General features: G+C 41.4%; 1 protein-coding gene across 1 annotated transcript in view; it reads right to left on the reverse strand.

Annotated features, from left to right (window-relative positions):
- The window catches only part of dqx1 (DEAQ box RNA-dependent ATPase 1), a 28196-nt gene extending 14417 nt beyond the window's left edge, over positions 1 to 13779 (reverse strand). The window contains exons 1-3 of the mRNA XM_061732695.1: positions 13516 to 13779; positions 5525 to 5907; positions 1698 to 1891 (exon numbers count right to left, since the gene is read on the reverse strand). Coding sequence (XP_061588679.1) covers positions 1698 to 1891; positions 5525 to 5857 — 527 coding nt within the window. The 5' untranslated portion in view covers positions 5858 to 5907; positions 13516 to 13779. The remainder of the gene's footprint in view (positions 1 to 1697; positions 1892 to 5524; positions 5908 to 13515) is intronic.
- Between the last annotated feature and the right edge of the window lie 6033 nt (positions 13780 to 19812).

A 19812-nucleotide genomic window follows, 5' to 3' on the forward strand; every position in this document is an offset into this window, starting at 1 on the left:
AGATAAGTTTAGATATGTATGTGGATATTTATGTAGTATATATCATATGTTGAGAGGGATAGTTATAATTATGTAATATATGTTATATATTTATTATGTATGTAGCATATATATATATATTCATAGGGATATGTATGTAGTTTATATAGTGTATATTTATTTGGGGTGTAACGATACACTAATCTCACGATACGGTACGATACACGATATTGAGGTCGCGATAACGATACGATATGATATTATTAGCAAATATTATATATATAAAATATTAGCAGTATTTTTTTTAACAACCTTGAATGAGGAACATATGACTGGAAAAAATGGTCATTTATTTGAAAGACACAAAATACAAAACAATGCTGTGTATTTGCCCTATTGTCACAGTTTGTAATGCTTTATAACTGTTTAAGTTTTAAAGAGAAAGTCAGGCCAACCATTTTCCACAAACTGAACTAAAAGTAAATGTCATGGTATGCGTTAGGAATCTTCAAGTAATAATATTTTGCCACAAACTGAATAGTTTCTCTCATGTATGATTTGATTTTTTTCTTTTCCAGAAATTTAACAACTAAAATTAAATAAATAAATAAAAGTAAATAAATACATACAATTTTACATCATAAAACAGATTGATTAATGCTCACCTTATAAGTGTAAGAGGAGATTTATTTTTGTTAAGAAGGTAATTTTGGTAATTCAGGGTTCATTATTTTATAAATATATTCTTTATATTCTGATGTAAATCAGGGACTATAATGACACTAGTCAGTTTATCTGTAGTGATTAGTCTGTTTTAGATTGGGCGGAGTGATACGCCACAGTACAGCACTAGGTGCTGTGTTGATGCTCTAAAATCCTACGCTGTTGAGTGGACATTAAAGTACACTGGAACTCAGCAGAAGTTGTACCCGTGTTTATCCTACTCACCACCCGAAAAAGGTTTAATTTAATAAGGTAAGGCTTAACTACACCAGACTTAAAAGTTCAGAGCTCAAAACCCCCAAAGAGTCCCGTGATCGCGACCGCAAAACGGTACTAGTTTCTTCTGAGCGGAGGAAGATTTTGGTCCGCGGGTCGAGGCGCGGTCGGATGCGCGTTACTAGTCAACACAATAGATTAATATTAATAACCCAATATCGCGATACACTTTGTCACCTTCACGACACGTATTGTGACGTTTTTGTATCGCGAAATTTCGTGGCACGATATATTGTTACACCCCTAATATTTATCTAGATTTATATCATATTTGTATTTTCTATATATTGATATAATATTTATGTAATATTTATATTTTCTATATATTTATATGGATCATTATGTAGTAATAGGCATGTTTATGTAGTATTTATATAGACTATATTTATATGGATATTGTGTAGATATAATATTAACAATAATGTAAATTCATAGTTCATAGAAAAGGGCATTGTTCAGAGTTATAAAGGGGTAGGAAATAGGAAAAAGTGTATACTTCTTCCTACTCCTTTTTCGAACCTATGTGCATATGAAGATGTTACTGTTTATTTTTATATACATGTTCAAAATAAATTTATTCATTCATTCATTCATTCATTCATTCATTCATTCATTCATTCATAGGTGTAGGTTATCACTTATAACCTCCACCTGCCAGCCAATCAGAATAGAGTATTCACACAGACTGTGGTATAATCCCCAATAACCTCCCACGGTACCTGAGCAAGGTGTCCGGTGTGCAGCTGTCGTCGTGAGCCACCCGGTATCCGACCTCCAGGCCCAGACTGAGGTCCATCTCGTCGGCCACGCGCAGCGCCAGACTCACGGCGGCCACCGAGTGAGGCTGCGAGCAGCACACCAGGCCGTGGGCGAAGTCGTGGGACAAGGCGTACTCCACACACCACTGAGGGACCTGACGGGGAAGAGGACACCACCTTCATCACTAAGGGTGCTTTCAGACCTGTGGCCCGTTTGTTTTGTTCCGATTCAGGGACTAAATCGATACAGTTGTTTCGTTTTTTGTTTGTGGCGTTTGTGTACTGCAGAAACTCAAAATCTTAACAATATTTGTTTTATTTCTAGTTAAAATGTCTCATTTTTAGTCAAAAAAATCTCATTACACTTAAAACAAGACTCATCACTGGAAAAAAAACACAATTTTCTTTTTTTGCTTGTAATGAGAAGATAAATCTTGTCCCACTGGCAGATTTTTCTACTTATTTCAAGTCAAAATTTACATGAAAGAGGTGAAAATTGTCAAATAACAAGGTATTTTTCTGGTAATGACTCTGTAGGTAATGACCAGTGCGTTAGTTTGGTATATCTGAACACAGCAATCGCGCTCGGATGCGGCACGAAACAAGCAAGCCACTTTTTTGTACGCTTTTTTATGCATGTTCGAATTCAAATCAAAATGAGAAGACTGTCTGACGAACGGTTTCAAAGAAAAAATACAACAACAAAGACTTCTTCCTTTACACTGAGAAGCCTTACTTACAGGTGTGCATGTGTCCCATTAAGAAATGGACAAACAAAACTGTGATGAATGCCTACTGAAACCAAACAGGGCCTTCAGCAAATATTGAACCAGAGCCTCCATCAAACAAGCGCTGCACGGGAACATTGTAACATCCCACAGGGCATCTCTCAAGACAGATGTAGTAGATAGGATTGTGTTCCTTGCAAATCTGATTTTAATTAACAAATGTGATGAGTGACAGATACAACATCTACATCTCTCATTATTAGAGATCATAAGAGAGTATCATATGATTGTATTTACCGGTAGTCATGCAATTTTAGGTGTTTGTTTTTTCCAATAGGCATATAACATGCAAACAACATTATTGTTTGTGTTTTTGCCTCAGAGATACATTTTTTCAAGCTTTATTTTACAAAATGTGAAAGTTTTGCACTTTATTCATTCATTGTTGTTGTTCAATGAAAGACAGTTAAGGTTGTCACTTTATCCCAAGGGGGATTCATTTGTGTTTTTTTTTTAAGTTTTCACTTTATTCCCAAATAAGGGAACTTAATTTTTGTTTGTGAAGAACCTGCTCATTTTTAAGTGAAGTTTGGTGAAAGTGAGGTTCCGACTTCATTAATCCCAAGGGATTCATCTTTGTTTGGTTAAGAAGATTGTTAATGTTGTCACTTTACTAAACCCAAGGAGGATTTACAGAATAAAGTTGCACTTCATTCCCAACAGGGAAATTTGTTTGCTATTTTTCTTTAAAAATAAAGATAAAATATTTGAAACAATTTATTCCGTTGTCTTTTGTAGTTTTACAAAAAAAAAATCGAAATCGAAAATCGAGTTTTCAGAGAAAAAAACAAAACAAAAAAAAACAGGATTTTATTTTTGTCCAAAATCGCCCAGCCCTAGCCCTGCACCTATAATATGGTTCCTGCACCGGGACCACGTGACTCGATTATGTACTTAGTAAGTAACAAATACATTTCAGAGGCAGAACGTGCATCCTACCGAAGCTCCAACAGCTCATCATCGTCCTTCATTTAATGGTAAAGAGTCAATCACGATCCGGCTGCGGCAGAACAACAGAAGTAGCTCAGATGATGCTCAAGTCATCACCGTGACGACGGCCCGTCACAGCGCGACACAGACAAAAAATCTAGTGGTTTTGAATTAACTTTTATAATTTGTTCATAGACAGCATGAACTCTGTATTTGTATATTCATTTATTTTGTTAATATAAATATTTTTTTTCTATTTAAGGCCTGGTTTTTGCCACGTTCCTTCTCATAACTGGGAAATATATTAAATCATAAAGCCCTACATTTAATTTATTGTTCACTAATACTACCTTATATATGGTATTGTGTGGGAGTGTGGGGCTCGACGTATAAGACAACAGTAAATGCTATAGTCCTCTTACAAAAACGAGCCATACGTATTATTAATAGGGTGGGAAACTATGAACATACAAATCCATTGTTTATAAAATCCCATGTTATGAAATTTAATGATTTGGTTTATTATAAAATAATGCAAATAATGTATAAAGCTAAATTAAAGTTACTCCCTGTCTGTGTACAACGTTTTTTCTCAATACATAAGTCAAAATATAATATGCGTGATGTTTGTAAATTTTTATACAAAAAGCTAGAAAAGAGACTAAAAGGAGACGTATATCTGTTGTGGGAGTTAAACTATGGAATGACGCTAACCTAGATTTACCAATGTGCAGCTCATTTTCAGTTTAAGAAAAAAGATTTGTAGAGCAATCTTTGAAAGCTACAAATGTTAATGTTTATATTTGTTTTTGTTTGTTGCTGTTCTTCTCTGATATTTATAAAAAAAATATGTCTTTACTACTATATATGTAAACCTTATTGGTCCTCCTTTTCTGGTTTAGTTTTGCTATTGTCTGTTTGTTTGTTTGTATGTAGGACAGGCATTAATATAAGCACTATGCTTCTGCCTGTGCATTTTCACTCACTATTTTGTCGATAATGTTTGTGTTGATAATGCTTGTAGTGTAATGTGACTGAATAAAGAATTTCAAACAAAAAAAAAAGTTTTGAAGTTTTTTGTTTTTGATTGAATAATTTTGACACAAACATCCCGCGGTGGGCGGATGCTTCCCCATTGGTCAGCCCAGAGACGGAGACAGATTTTCAAATCGAAAATCAAATTTTTTGTGTCTCAAATATTTTTTTGCATTCACATGCGTGTGTGAGTGCATTCAAAGACATGAGCGGTCATGGCGAGCCAAGAGAGCAAGGAGAGTTTCGCAACGTGGAGATATTGTCATTACAGTAATCCCTCGTTTTTCGCGAGGGTTACGTTCCAAAAAGAACTTGTGATAAGTGAAATCCTCAAAGTAGCAACCTTTTTTTTCTTTTTACAATTATTATAGAAGGCTTCAAATTGCGGAGATCAGCACCGCCTCGTATTTCACTGCTCTTCTGAGGCCACGTTTCCACATAGCCGGGTATTTTGAAAAACGGATAGGCCTATTTCCCCCTCTACGTTTTGAAAAATACATAATTTACACGAACCTGCATAAATACGCTGTTAAGGTGCTATGAGCAGCCAGACCTACAGGGGGCAGCGTAACGAGAAGCTAAAGTCATGCTAGCCAATCAGAATCCTGGAAAAAAACGTCAACAAATCACACGAGTAACTTCCAGTTACTTCCAAGACGGAACGAGAGTCTTTCGTTTGGAGTGACAGAGAAGTGGAGTTACTTTTAAGTGTGACTTTAGAATATAAAACAAGTAAAATACAAGAAAATATTGACGCTGGCCAAACAAATTGTAAACACAGGTGGCACACATGACGCTGGTGATGTTTCTGTCTCATAATGTGACGTTCTGAAGCCTAAATCTCTGTTTCTCTCTGTTTACAAGCAAACGTGAAGACGGGGTTTTTGCAAATCTCCACTTTGGCCGGAGTTTTCAGAAATTATCATTTTTGGTGACTTTGAGCTTCGTTTTCGTGTAAATGAACGGCCAAACCGCATGAAAACACCACCGTTTTTGCTACGTGGAAACGGGGCCTCAGTCACACCTCCCGGTTACCTGAGAGCTCTTTCCAGACGCGCTGGCTGCGCTGAGCAGCAGCATGTTGTGGCCCTCCAGATGCTCCAGGAGACTCTGCCGGAGCCTCCACACGGGAAACTGCCGCCTCTCTTCCAGAAGCGCGTAGTAGCGTGAAGAAAAGGGCAAACCGTCGTACGGGTTCACTTCTAGGTCCCCCAGTCCTTCCTGTTCCCCTCTTTCTCCGTCCTCGTCGTTGTCGAGATCCCCGGAGAGGAGAGAGGATATGGACAGGTTGTCGAGGGCAGCGGAGGCCTGCGGCGGCGATCTGGGCGGCGGCGAGGTGGCCGGCGGCTTCGCTGGCGGTGATGACATCGTCAGAAGAGGTGTGGGGGAGCCGGTTCACAGAGAGGGCCAGATATCACCTGCAGAAAGACAAAAACGGACAGGTTTGTTTATTTCGAACATGTATAAACACTGCAAAAACTCAAAATCTCAACAAGAATATTTGTCTTATTTCTAGTTAAAATGGCTCATTTTTAGTAAAAAAAAAAATCTCATTACACTTAAAACAAGACTCATTACCAGAAAAATTACTTGTTATTTGACAATTTTCACCTGTTTCAAGTAAATTTTCACTTGAAATAAGTAAAAAAATCTGCCAGTGGGAAAAGATTTATCTTCTCATTACAAGCAAAAAAATTGTAAGGTAAAGCTTTCACAAAGCTTAATAATTCATAATAACTTTTTTATTTTGAGATTTAATTCCTCTTTCCTCAGGAAAACTAAGGTTTATAGTTTACAACTTGTATCAACTTTAAGAGAGTGATATGTCTGCTGTTGTGTGTTTTAGTGCACATGTTGTACATAATCATTACCACAGGAAGCTGAAGCTAGTAGCTACACTCACTCTTTGTAATCTGAATCTTAGTCGTCTCTAAGAGTCTCTAGAGGGTGAAGTATTGCATATTGCCTCAGCCTGAAATAAAACAGTCAATTCATGATACTTTCTCATCTACTAATTGTGATACCTAATAATACAATGTCAGTGTTGTGTACATGAGACAACAATATTGACGAATTAATGAATTTCACGCTGTGATCGGCAGATACTGATTTTGGAGATCGGTGATCGGCCCTCAAAAATTCTGATCGGTGCATCTCTAGCCAAAGCATCCTGTTTCGTCCTCGATCACCTCCAACACAGTTTTCGCAGGACTCTGTAACATGTATGGTATTCAGCTGAGGAATGCTCATCTCAACACAGACGCCACCGACCGACACAAGCCTCTCACGGAGGCCGGCCTGCCGGCCAATGTGTGCTAGCGTGCTGCTTAAATCAGGTTTCTGGAGCTTTCACAAATGCTGCTGTTCCTGTTTTACACTCACGTTTAGTCATTTACCAACCCAAGTTCAGTACAGCAGGAGGAAACGCTGGCCCATGCTTTAAGTCATAAATCTATTTAAGTGCAAGAATAAGCCAAGAACAGGTGCAGAAGTCTATGTAAACTTGAGTTAGGAGTATTAAGCCACGTTTACACATAGCCGGGTATTTACAAAAACAGATATTTCCCCCTCTACGTTTTGAAAAATACTATTTACACGAACCCGCATAAATACGCTGTTAAGGTGCTATGAGCATCCAAACCTACAGGGGGCAGCGTAACGAGAAGCTAAAGTCATGCTAGCCAATCAGAATCCTGGAAAAAAACATCAACAAATGACAGGAGTAGAGAAGTGGAGTTACTTTTAAGTGTGACTTTAGAATATAAAACAGGTAAAATACAAGAAAATATTGATGGTGGCCAAACAAATTGTAAACACAGGTGGCACACATGACGCTGGAGACGTTTCTGTCGCATAATGTGACGTTCTGAAGCCTAAATCTCCGTTTCCCTCGGTTTACAAGCAAACGTGAAGACGGGGATTTTGCAAATCTCCACTTTGGCCGGAGTTTTCAGAACTGATCGTTTTTGGTGACTTTGAGCTTCTATTTCGTGTAAACGAACGGCCAAAACGCATGAAAACACAACCGTTTTTGCTACGTGTAAATGGGGGCTTGGTCGATTAAACTGTAAACGACACAGCGGATGTCTTAATGACTAAATAACCATCAGCTGTAAGCTTACAAGGATGATTGACACAGATGATGAAAATACTTTGTTCCGACTATTAACCAAAGCTCACTGCTGAGCAGATTTCACTCAACTTTATTGGATGAATAGTAATAATGAAGTAATATAGGAGAAACTCAGTCACAGAAAACACCAGCAGACGAACAGGGCACAACTTCAGAGAGACTACGGTGGAGGGGCAAAGTTCAGGGCTAGATATGTTTACAGTGGGTTGTAAATGTGTATCTGCCGTGTCGACTCAATGAATCTTTGCAGAATTTATGACAACTGGAAGAGTTTAAACCCCCCTGAGGTGATAAAACGTAAGTAACTGAACAAACCGCAAGACAACACTGCATTCTGAGTAGATGTGAAATAACACACAGAGAGACCCCATCTTTTATTTTTGAAGGGCGCTCCTAAAGCAAACGTTGTAGTCTGTAAGAACCACACAACAAAAGCAGCGCGGTGGAACTTTACTAACATTTAACGAACTCTGTCTGAAATATTCAATTCCAGGGAAACACTGACTGCGTTTCCATTCAGTCAATAATCCTTTTCTAACCCGAATATTAGCAATAACCCGGTTTTGCACGGCCATGTAAACACCAATAACCCCTTTGAATAACCGGAATTTGCTCATATTCTGGTTTTTAAAAACCCGAATATGACCCCTGGGTTACTCCTTTTCTAACCCGAATATTTGGTCATGTATAGCCTAAGGGGATATCCCCATCAAAAGGAACAGGAAGTTGTTTTCTGCGCATGCACTGCAAAAACTCAAAATCTTAACAAGAATATTTGTCTTATTTCTAGTTAAAATGTCTCATTTTTAATCAAAGAAAATCTCATTACACTTAAAACAAGACTCATCACTGGAAAAAACTACAATTTCCACCTGTTTCAAGTAGATTTTCACTTAAAATAAGTAGAAAAAACTGCCAGTGGAACAAGATTTTTTTGCTTGTAATGAGAAGATAAATCTTGTCCCACTGGCAGATTTTTCTACTTATTTCAAGTGAAAATGTACTTGAAAATTGTAAAATAAGTTATTTTTCTGGTAATGACTCTTGTTTTAAGTGTAATGAGATTTTCTGACTAAAAATTAGACATTTTAACTAGAAAGAAGACAAATATTCCTGGTAAGATTTAGAGTTTTTGCAGTGCAGATGTGGCACCTTTTAACCTCGTGGTTGTACAAAGACAACAAAGACGGTCTATCCATCTAAGTACACCCTATACTTCTGTGTTTGTGGATCTATATTTAAAATAAAGTGATTATCTAACACGAGTCACACATGGGTGAAGACTTTAACAAAGGATGCTTTTATATCCCCACATTATTTTGCTTAGCAAATAAACAAATCTGCCTTATATTACTGCTTACTGCATTTTATTTAATTGTATTGTATTATTATTTCTTATTTCTATTTCCGTTTTTAATTGACTTGTTACTGTTTAATTGTGTCTTGCTCCTTTTAATGTTGATGTAAAGCACTTTGAATTACCTTGTGTTGAATTGTGCTATACAAATAAACTTGCCTTGCCTTATATCAAAACATAGATAACTTCTACTTTATTATGCATTTAAATTTGGGTATTTGAAGATGATAGTCACGTATAGCGTTAGTATACTCAGGTCTCAACAGTCTTATCAAATAAGTGGGTTTAATTATGCAGCAGCGTCGTGTCAGCTGACAGTCACACAGCAGCAGCACAGCACAACACAGAAACAACCAAACAACACCGGGCAGGCGTACAGCCAGGACTATGTCTTACCTATGCCTATTACCACTTAAATAACATTGCTAGAATTAAGGGGTTTCTGTCTAAACAAGACATGGAAAAACTTATTCATGCATTCATTTTCAGTAGGTTGGATTATTGCAATGGCATCTTTACAGGCCTTAACAAGAAATCTATCAGGCAGCTGCAGCTGATCCAGAACGCTGCCACCAGAGTCCTTACAATCACCAGGAAACTGGACCATATTACACCAGGAAACTGGACCACATTACACCAGGAAACTGGACCATATTAGACCAGGAAACTGGACCATATTAGACCAGGAAACTGGACCATATTAGACCAGGAAACTGGACCACATTACACCAGGAAACTGGACCACATTACACCGGTCATGGAATCACTACACTGGCTTCCAGTGAGTCAAAGGATAGAGTTTAAAATCTTATTGCTGGTCTACAAAGACCTGAATGGTCTTGGACCAGAATACATGGTTGATCTGTTAGTTCCTATGACGCTCCCAGACCCCTGAGGTTCATCTGGATCTGGTTTGTTGTGGTTCCCAAGAACCAGAACCAAGCAAGGTGAGGCAGCGTTCAGTTATTCTGCTCCTCACCGGTGGAACAAACTTCCTGTAGACCTGAGGTCGGCTCCAACTGTCAGCTCCTTTAAATCAGGCCTAAAAACATTACTGTTTACTGAAGCATACTCTTAAATTAAATACTTACAGTGCCTTGCGAAAGTATTTGGCCCCCTTGAACTTTGTGACCTTTTGCCACATTTCAGGTTTCAAACATAAAGATATAAAATTGTAATTTTTTGTGAAGAATCAACAACAAATGGGACACAATCATGAAGTGGAACAAAATTTATTGGATATTTCAAACTTTTTTTAACAAATAAAAAACTGAAAAAGTGGGCGTGCAAAATAATTCAGCCCCTCTACCTTCAGTGCAGCAAACTCTGTCCAGAAGTTCAGTGAGGATCTCTGAATGATCCAGTGTTGACCTAAATGACTAATGATGATAAATGGAATCCACCTGTGTGTAATCACGTCTCCGTATAAATGCACCTGCACTGTGATCGTCTCAGAGGTCCGTTTAAAGCGCAGAAAGCATCATGAAGAACAAGGAACACACCAGGCAGGTCCGAGATACTGTTGTGGAGAAGTTTAAAGCTGGATTTGGATACAAAAAGATTTCCCAAGCTTTTAAACATCCCAAGGAGCACTGTGCAAGCGATTGAAATGGAAGGAGTATCAGACCACTGCAAATCTACCAAGACCTGGCTGTCCCTCAGCTCATAGAAGGAGAAGACTGATCAGAGATGCAGCCAAGAGGCCCATGATCACTCTGGATGAACTGCAGAGGTCAGAGGTCAGAGGTCACCTACAGCCGAGGTGGAAGACTCTGTCCATACGACAACAATCAGTCGTATACTGCACAATTCTGGCCTTTATGGAAGAGTGGCAAGAAGAAAGCCATTTCTTAAAGATATCCATATAAAGTGTCATTTAAAGTTTGCCACAAGCCACCTGGGAGACACACCAAACATGTGGAAGAAGGTGCCCTGGTCAGATGAGACCAAAATCGAACTTTTTGGCAACAATGCAAGACGTTATGTTTGGCGTAAAAGCAACACAGCTCATCACCCTCAACACACCACCCCCACTGTCAAACATGGTGGTGGCAGCATCATGGTTTGGGCCTGCTTTTCTTCAGCAGGGACAGGGAAGATGGTTAAAATTGATGGGAAGATGGATGGAGCCAAATACAGGACCATTTTGAAAGAAAACCTGATGGAGTCTACAAAAGACGTGAGACGGAGATTTGTCTTCCAACAAGACAATGATCCAAAACATAAAGCAAAATCTACAATGGAATCGTTCACAAAAAACATATCCAGGTGTTAGAACGGCCAAGTCAAAGTCCAGACCTGAATCCAATCGAGAATTTGTGGAAAGAACTGAAAACTGCTGTTCACAAACGCTCTCCATCCAACGTCACTGAGCTCGAGCTGTTTTGCAAGGAGGAATGGGCAAAAATTTCAGTCTCTCGATGTGCAAAACTGATAGAGACAAACCACAAGCGACTTACAGCTGTAATCGCAGCAAAAGGTGGCGCTACAAAGTATTAACTTAAAGTTATTCTATGCAACTTCCTAGAGCTAGCAAGATTTGAAAGTGGCGCTTCCTCTAAGCCCCGCCCCCCCCCACCCCTACGCCGTAGCCTACGGCGCGCGCTGCCGTGCCGTGCACTCGCCGTGATGGAGACGCCTACATCCCCACGGACCCCATACAGCTTCCGAGCCGGAGCTGCTGCGGCTCTTCACGGCTGCGGCTCTTCACGTGTCCCCGCGGGCTGCTGCAGCAGCAGCAGCAGCAGCCCGGACGGATAACGGCTCTGCTCCCCGGTCACACACAGCGGGACCGACCCGCTCTGGAAATAACTACTGGGCTCCGTGGCAGAGGGGAGGGAGGGGGGTTACACTGGGACACTGTGAGCCCAGGAGGACCCGTGGGAAGTGGACACGGGGGGGGGGGGGCTGGAAGCGAGTGCGCGCATGGGACAGGGCGGGGGGGCGTGGTTTAAAATGAAGGCATCTGATTGGTTCCTTCCCTTCCTGGACCTGGACCAATTCGTATCATTCGGACCGAATGGGCGGGGCTTAGAGGTGCCTCATTTAAAATTCTTGCTAGCTCTTCCGGATCAGGGAGAATACCTTTAAGGGGGCTGAATAATTTTGCACGCCCAATTTTTCAGTTTTTTAATTGTTAAAAAAGTTTGAAGTATCCAATACATTTCGTTCCACTTCATGATTGTGTCCCACTTGTTGTTGATTCTTCACAAAAAATTACAGTTTTATATCTTTATGTTTGAAGCCTGAAATGTGGTAAAAGGTCACAAAGTTCAAGGGGGCCAAATACTTTCGCAAGGCACTGTACCTGCTGTACTCTACTGCCCTTATTTTTTAACAACTTGTGCTTTTTATTATTTTACCTCTTTTCTTATCATTTTATTTGTTATTTACTGTTTAATTGTGTCTTAGTTTAGTTTAGTGGTCCTTTCAATTTCTACAACACAAATAACGCAAAGTACAGGTGTAAGTCCTCAGTGTTATACAAAAGTAATACAAAATAATACAAAAATACATATAATTTTTGGTGTATACGCACACACACTAATATATATATATATATATATACATATATATATATATATATATACATATATACATATATACACACACACACACACACACACAATTTTATACAATTTTTGACTAAAAACCAAGGACCAAAAGGTGTAGAGGAGATGATGAGATGATGAGAAGATGATATTCACGTATACAGTAGCGTTAGTATAGTCAGGTCTCATGTTCCGGCCACCATCATCAGTTATGCGTTTCATCCAAAATCATTTGGGCCAAATGCACATCAGTAGGCGTTTCATTAAGTATTTCTGATCCTAATAATAAAAAAAATATATATATTATTATATATTAAAAATGCATGCATATATATATATATATATATATATATATATATATATATGCATTTTTAATATATAATATATATCATATATATTTTAACATATTCATGCGCCTTAGGTTTTTACCCATATGGTATTAACCATTAATATATATGCAGACAAGTTAGAAAGTAAAAAAAGAAGTATTCCTTAGCCTGTATACTACAACAGTATAATAAAGTCCTGTAATGATGGCTTTTAGTTTTAAAAATAATAATAATGAGTGTAATTAATAATGCACTTTACATTCAGTGAATCTCAAAGTGCGACATCATTCAAGGCAAGAAAATCAACACAAAGCAGCAGCATTATCACTAAAACGTAAAAAAGTCATAAAAAGTCATAAAAATCAATGGCAAATCATAGATCATAGCTGGCGTATGCTTTACTGAAAAGGTGGGTCTTAAGTCTGGGTTTTTTTTGGTTCCACCCCAAGAATTGAAGCGCCCCCTCTGGCCCCCCCTAGGAAACATTTTTGGAGGCGCCCGTGGTTATATTTGTCACGGCAGATAAAAACAATGGTCTTATCAAATGAGTGGGTTTAATTATGCAGCAGCAACGTGTCAGCTGACACACACACACAGCAGCAGCAGCAGCACACAGGAACAAGCAAACACACCAGCGAGGGACTATCATGTCTTACCTGGGAGACATCCCGGTACAGGTGAGGGACCCGGCCTCCAGCAGCTGCTGCTGTTGTTGTTGGTGTTCTCTCAGGTCTCAGACCTCACCAACATGCCGGACAAATGATTAGTAACAACCAGAGAGACGACCCGGGGACAAACGTCCCTTCAGCAGCATCGGTTGAGGTTATTCTCGCTCCTTCTGACAGAGGTGAGAACAGACGGAGGTTCCTCCTGCAGCAGCGGCCGCCATGTCCGACTGATCAGCTGTCAGACCTGCTGCGTTCAGGAGCCCTCGGAGAAAACCCTTACACTGCTGCGTTCAGGAGCGCTCGGAGAAAATACACTGCTGCGTTCAGGAGCCCTCGGAGAAAACCCTTACACTGCTGCATTCTGGAGCCCTCGGAGAAAATCGTTACACTGCTGCGTTCAGGGACCCTCGGGGAAAATCCTTACACTGCTGCGTTCAGGGACCCTCGGAGAAAATACACTTCTGCGTTCAGGGACCCTCGGAGAAAATCCTTACACTGCTGCGTTCAGGAACCCTCGAAGAAAACCCTTACACTGCTGCGTTCAGGAGTCCTCAGAGAAAATCCTTACACTGCTGCGTTCAGGGACCCTCGGAGAGAATCCTTACACTGCTGCATTCAGGAACCCTCGAAGAAAACCCTTACACTGCTGCGTTCAGGAGTCCTCAGAGAAAATCCTTACACTGCTGCGTTCAGGAACCCTCGGAGAAAACCTGTACACTGCTGCATTCAGGAAACCTCGGAGAAAATGATTACACTGCTGCGTTCAGGAACCCTCGGAGAAAATCCTTACACTGCTGCATTCAGGAACCCTCGGAGAAAATACACTGCTGCGTTCAGGAAACCTCGGAGAAAATGATTACACTGCTACGTTCAGGAACCCTCGGAGAAAACCCTTACACTGCTGCGTTCAGGAACCCTCGGAGAAAATGATTACACTGCTGCGTTCAGGGACCCTCGGAGAAAACCCTTACACTGCTGCGTTCAGGAACCCTCGGAGAAAACCCTTACACTGCTGCGTTCAGGAACCCTTGGAGAAAATACACTGCTGCGTTCAGGAACCCTCGAGAAAACCTTTACACTGCTGCATTCAGGAACCCTCGGAGAAAACCTTTACACTGCTGCGTTCAGGAAACCTCGGAGAAAATACACTGCTGCGTTCAGGAAACCTCGGAGAAAATACACTGCTGCGTTCAGGAACCCTCGGAGCAAATGATTACACTGCTGCGTTCAGGAACCCTCTGAGAAATCCCTTACACTGCTGCGTTCAGGAACCCTCAGAGAAAATACACTGCTGCGTTCAGGAACCCTCGGAGAAAACTTTTACACTGCTGCGTTCAGAACCCTCAGAGCAAATCCTTACACTGCTGCGTTCAGGAACCCTCGGAGAAAATGATTACACTGCTGCGTTCAGAACCCTTGGAGAAAATCCTTACACTGCTGTGTTCAGGAACCCTTGGAGAAAACCCTTAAACTGCTGCGTTCAGGGACCCTCGGAGAAAACCCTTACACTGCTGCGTTCAGGAACCCTCGGAGAAAACCCTTGAACTGCTGCGTTCAGGGACCCTCGGAGAAAACCCTTACACTGCTGCGTTCAGGAACCCTCGGAGAAAACCCTTTAACTGCTGCATTCAGGAGCCCACTGAAACCGTTAAACTCGCAGCCAGTTAGGACAGTCCAATAGAAAATAAAGCAATGGAATTGATTTTGTTTCTGACGCTCGCTCGCCTCGCATGCAGTTAGGACACGGTTTAATAATGTACGCAGCCGGCTGCTCTTCTGCCCAGAGCAAGGCTTTGTGCCCTCCCCTGCTACACGTCATTCAGGCAGCCAATCAGCACAGAGCCTCATTATCATAGCTGCCTGCACACTCAGAATCCTGCATAGAGAAGGAGGTTAGAAATGGGGAAAATAAAGACATGGCCCAGAGGCTGAATTTCTAATTCATTTAGAAAAAACAATCAAAAGCTTGTTTTTAAGACATTCAAGGCCTGTTTAAAATAGACATTAGATGCCATAATAGGTCACCTTTAAATTAAAATGAATAAAATGTTAAATTAAAAGTACAAAATAACGGGGCTTCCGGTTGGTGAGCAGATGGAGTAGACGTGTTTCGCGAGTGCTCCCGTGAGTGCCAAACTTTTTAAACCACCAAGCCCTCAAACTTTCAAACTTTTTCCTTTAAAAAGGATTCCCTGTTGCTGTTTTTCTTTTTTTTTTGTCTAGAACGAGCCCACTTACCTCCGAGATGGCTTCGAAGAGCGGCAAGTCGGGCAAAAGGGACGATGCTGGCGCTGTCTTAACCCTGGCGGCCATTACCACGCTGCTGGAGGAACACCGAGCTGCCCTGGCCGCCGAGTTCAAAAATACTTTCAGTCAGCTCGACTCCAAACTCGACCAAACGCGGCTCGCGGTCGAGGACCACGGCCAACGTGTTTCCTCCCTTGAACTCGCCACAGAAGACCTCAGCCAGCGAGTTACGGACCTTGAAGGCATCTGCTCGACTTTACGGGATGATAATGCTCGGCTAAAGGCTAAGGTCGTAGATTTGGAAAGCCGTAGCAGGAGGCAGAACATCTGTATCCTGGGTTTACCGGAGTCTACTGAGAGCGGGTCTCCTACGGCTTTCTTCTCCAAGCTGCTGTGTGAGGTGTTCGGGAATGATACGCTGCCGTCACCGCCAGAAATAGACAGAGCGCACCGCTCTCTCGCCGCCAAGCCGGCCCCCGGACAGAGACCTCGTCCGGTCATCCTCCGCCTGCACCGGTTCCAGACCAAGGATATCCTCGTGAGGGAAGCGCGGCGGAGAGGGAGGCTGGAATATCATGGCCACCCGATCCGGGTCGTGGAGGATTACAGCCCCGAAGTTGCCAACCAACGAGCGGAATACAGCAGAGTTATGTCGGAGCTCTATCACCTGGGTCTGAAGCCGGCTCTGCTCTTCCCCGCCCGGCTCCGACTCACGTTGTCCGGGGGGGCCAGGAAGTGGATCGGCTCAGTGGATGAGGCGCGCAAATTCATCACGAGTCGCAGCAAATCTTCAAACCCGCCGTAACGGGACTGTTGGAAGCTTTCACGGCTCCGCCCTGCAGCCCGGTGTGGTTCACTGGCGCTCACTGACTGACTTTTTTTCTCTCTCTTTTTTTTTACGTGAGTCATTATATTATTCCTGAGGGGAGGGTGAGTACCCCGCGACAACTGTTTTTTCAGTCTTTTTTTTTGCCTGAAATCTTTTCGGGGTTAGTGTGTTTAGAACATTATTTTCTCTGTTGTTAGTTAGACTGCCCCTTTGCAAATGTTATTAATTTGCAGTTCTTTTTGGCTATTTGAGGGGAGGGGGAAAAAGGGGGAAAAATAAGTGGTGGAGAGGGAGAGAAAAAAAACTAAAAAATAAAAGCTTTTCCGATTTATCTATAAGTTTTGTAATAATTGTAAGCTGTTAACCTTACTTTTACGCTGCTTAAGTCGGAGGTTTTATATTTTATATTTTTGTACAAATATTTCTGGGCTCATATCGGGACTTCCAGGTCAAGATTTGAGAGGGTATTTCTTTTTTTTATTTATATCTACACGTTTTAAGGTGCTAATATGTATATACCCTATGATACGGGAGCAAAAGCTATTAGTGTGTAGGACAGGAAGATGCGTTATTGCACTTTGTTTGTTTTGAAGAGCTTGCTGCTTTTTTTTTATTTTTCTATAGCAGCTGTCTTATTTGGGGTGGGTGGGTCGGGGGGATATGTCACTGCCAGAAACTTTGCATTAACTCTTTTCAACTCATTACTTAATGTGGGTCACATTCAACCTCCTTTCCGTTTTCTTTTTTTTTGCCTAGGTCATTGTGCTCACCTCCTAATTTTTCTTCTTAGATATTATGAATAGATACTTGAAGCTGGTGAGCTGGAATGTTAAGGGTCTGAATCACCCTGTTAAAAGGAAAAGGGTCTTCTCACATCTAAAACATCTTAAAACAGAAATAGCCTTTCTACAAGAAACTCATATTCGCAGTTCTGATAATAGCCGCCTGTTCCCGAGGTGGTCAGGGCAGGGATTTCACTCCTCCTTTCAAGCTAAGGCCCGAGGAGTTTCAGTTCTGATCAGTCAGGATGTTTCATTTGAGCAGCACAATGTGATTTCTGACAAGTTTGGTCGCTACGTGATCGTTTCTGGGAAATTATTCAATACATTGGTCGTACTTGTGAACGTTTATGCCCCTAATTCAGATGATGCAGTCTTTTTTGAATGACTGTTTTCACTGCTCCCTGACCTTAATACATATTCTCTCATACTTGGTGGTGATTTTAATTGCTGGCTCGACCCAGTCCTAGACCGATCCTCTACCAACCCCGGCACAGCAAGTAAGTCAGCCCGTCTTATTCAGGCGTTCCTTTCTGACTACGGTGTTTGTGATGTGTGGCGTTCTTTACATCCATGTGACAGAGAATACTCCTTTTTCTCACAAGTGCACCACACATACTCGAGGATTGATTATTTTTTTATTGATAATCAACTGATTCCCCTGGTTCATTCCTGTGCTTATCAGAGCATTGTCATTTCCGACCACGCTCCTGTGGTCCTAACCATGTCCCTTCCTGACCTACCTCAGAGAGACAGACAGTGGCGATTCAATTCAACTCTGCTGTCGGACAGAAATTTTGTTAAATCAATGGAAACGGAAATAGCCTTTTTCCTATCCACGAATATGACTCCAGGAATGTCTAGTCTAACTGTCTGGGATTCCCTCAAGGCTTATCTCCGGGGACAGATTATATCCTACACTGCTAGGGTGAGGCAAAAATCTTATAGGGAGCGATCAGACCTTGCCCGCCAAATCAAAGAGGTCGATGAAGAATATTCTCGGACTAAATCCCCAGATCTTTACAAAAAGCGGCTAGAACTTAAAACTAAATTTGACCTGCTTACCACTCACCCAATTGAACAGTCACTTCTGAAAAGTAAAACCAGGTTTTATGTTTATGGAGACAAATCTGACAAATTATTAGCCAACCAACTTAAAGGCTCTAAGGCTAAACAAAATATTTCTAAGATTCGATTACCAAATGGCCATGTAACTACAGATCACTTACTCATAAATGAAGCATTCAGGGACTTTTATACCCAGCTATACACCTCGGAATCTCAGACTGATCGAGATGAGATTGCAGACTTTTTAAATAGTCTTAGTATTCCCAGTCTTTCACCAGATCTAAGGAAGACATTAGAAGAACCGATATCCCTGATGGAGATAACTCGAGCCATTTCTTCACTGCAGTCGGGTAAATGTCCTGGCCCTGATGGCTTCCCGGCGGAATTTCTAAAGAAATTTTCTACTCTGCTTTCCCCATTGCTATCTACAGTTCTTTCAGAATCCTTCAGCCACGGTTCCCTCCCTCCTTCTTTTTCAGAGGCCTGTATCACCCTCATAGCTAAAAAAGGGAAGGATCCTACTGAATGCGCCTCCTACAGGCCCATCTCCCTCTTAAACACAGATGCTAAAATCTTAGCTAAAGTCCTAGCCCATAGGCTGGAGAATGCCCTCCCCACAATTATATCTGAAGACCAAACTGGCTTCATTAAAGGTAGGCAGTCTTACTTCAACACAAGGCGACTGTTCAATATTATCTACTCTGCCTCTGAGGCTATCCCTGAATGCGTTGTCTCTCTGGATGCGGAGAAAGCATTCGACCGCGTCGAATGGGATTATCTCTTTGCTGTGCTGGACAGGTTTGGTTTTGGTCCGAACTTTGCTCTGTGGATTAAACTTCTCTATTTGTACCCAACAGCCTCAATTCGTACTAACTCTCAACGGTCAAAACCATTTAATCTGCATCGTGGAACCCCACGTTTGAACAAGACTCACCTTCAAAAAATAAAGTCTGCAGGTGGTCTGGCCCTCCCAAACTTTCGTTATTATTATTGGGCTGCTAACCTGCGCTGCCTTGTATTCTGGTCCTTCTACTGCGACGGCGCTGACCGCCCTGACTGGGTGGCGAGGGAGGTACATCCAACTGATGACCTGTCAATTCCTGCCCTACTCGGCTCCTCACTTCCACTTCCTTCACTTAAATCAATCAAAAACCCAGTGGTTAAACATTCCCTTAGAATTTGGGCCCAATTTAGGAAGTTTTTTGGCTTTCACAGCTTCTCTCTTCTTAGCCCCATTGCATCAAATCACTTTTTCAAACCATCCCTTGAGGACTCCACCTTCCAGGAATGGCACAGGAGGGGTATGATTCCTTTTAGAGATATGTTCATAGATGGCACCGTGGCATCTTTTGAGCAGTTAAG

The sequence above is a fragment of the Cololabis saira genome, chromosome 10 (genome assembly GCF_033807715.1).
Source record: "Cololabis saira isolate AMF1-May2022 chromosome 10, fColSai1.1, whole genome shotgun sequence".
Lineage (NCBI taxonomy): Eukaryota > Metazoa > Chordata > Actinopteri > Beloniformes > Belonidae > Cololabis > Cololabis saira.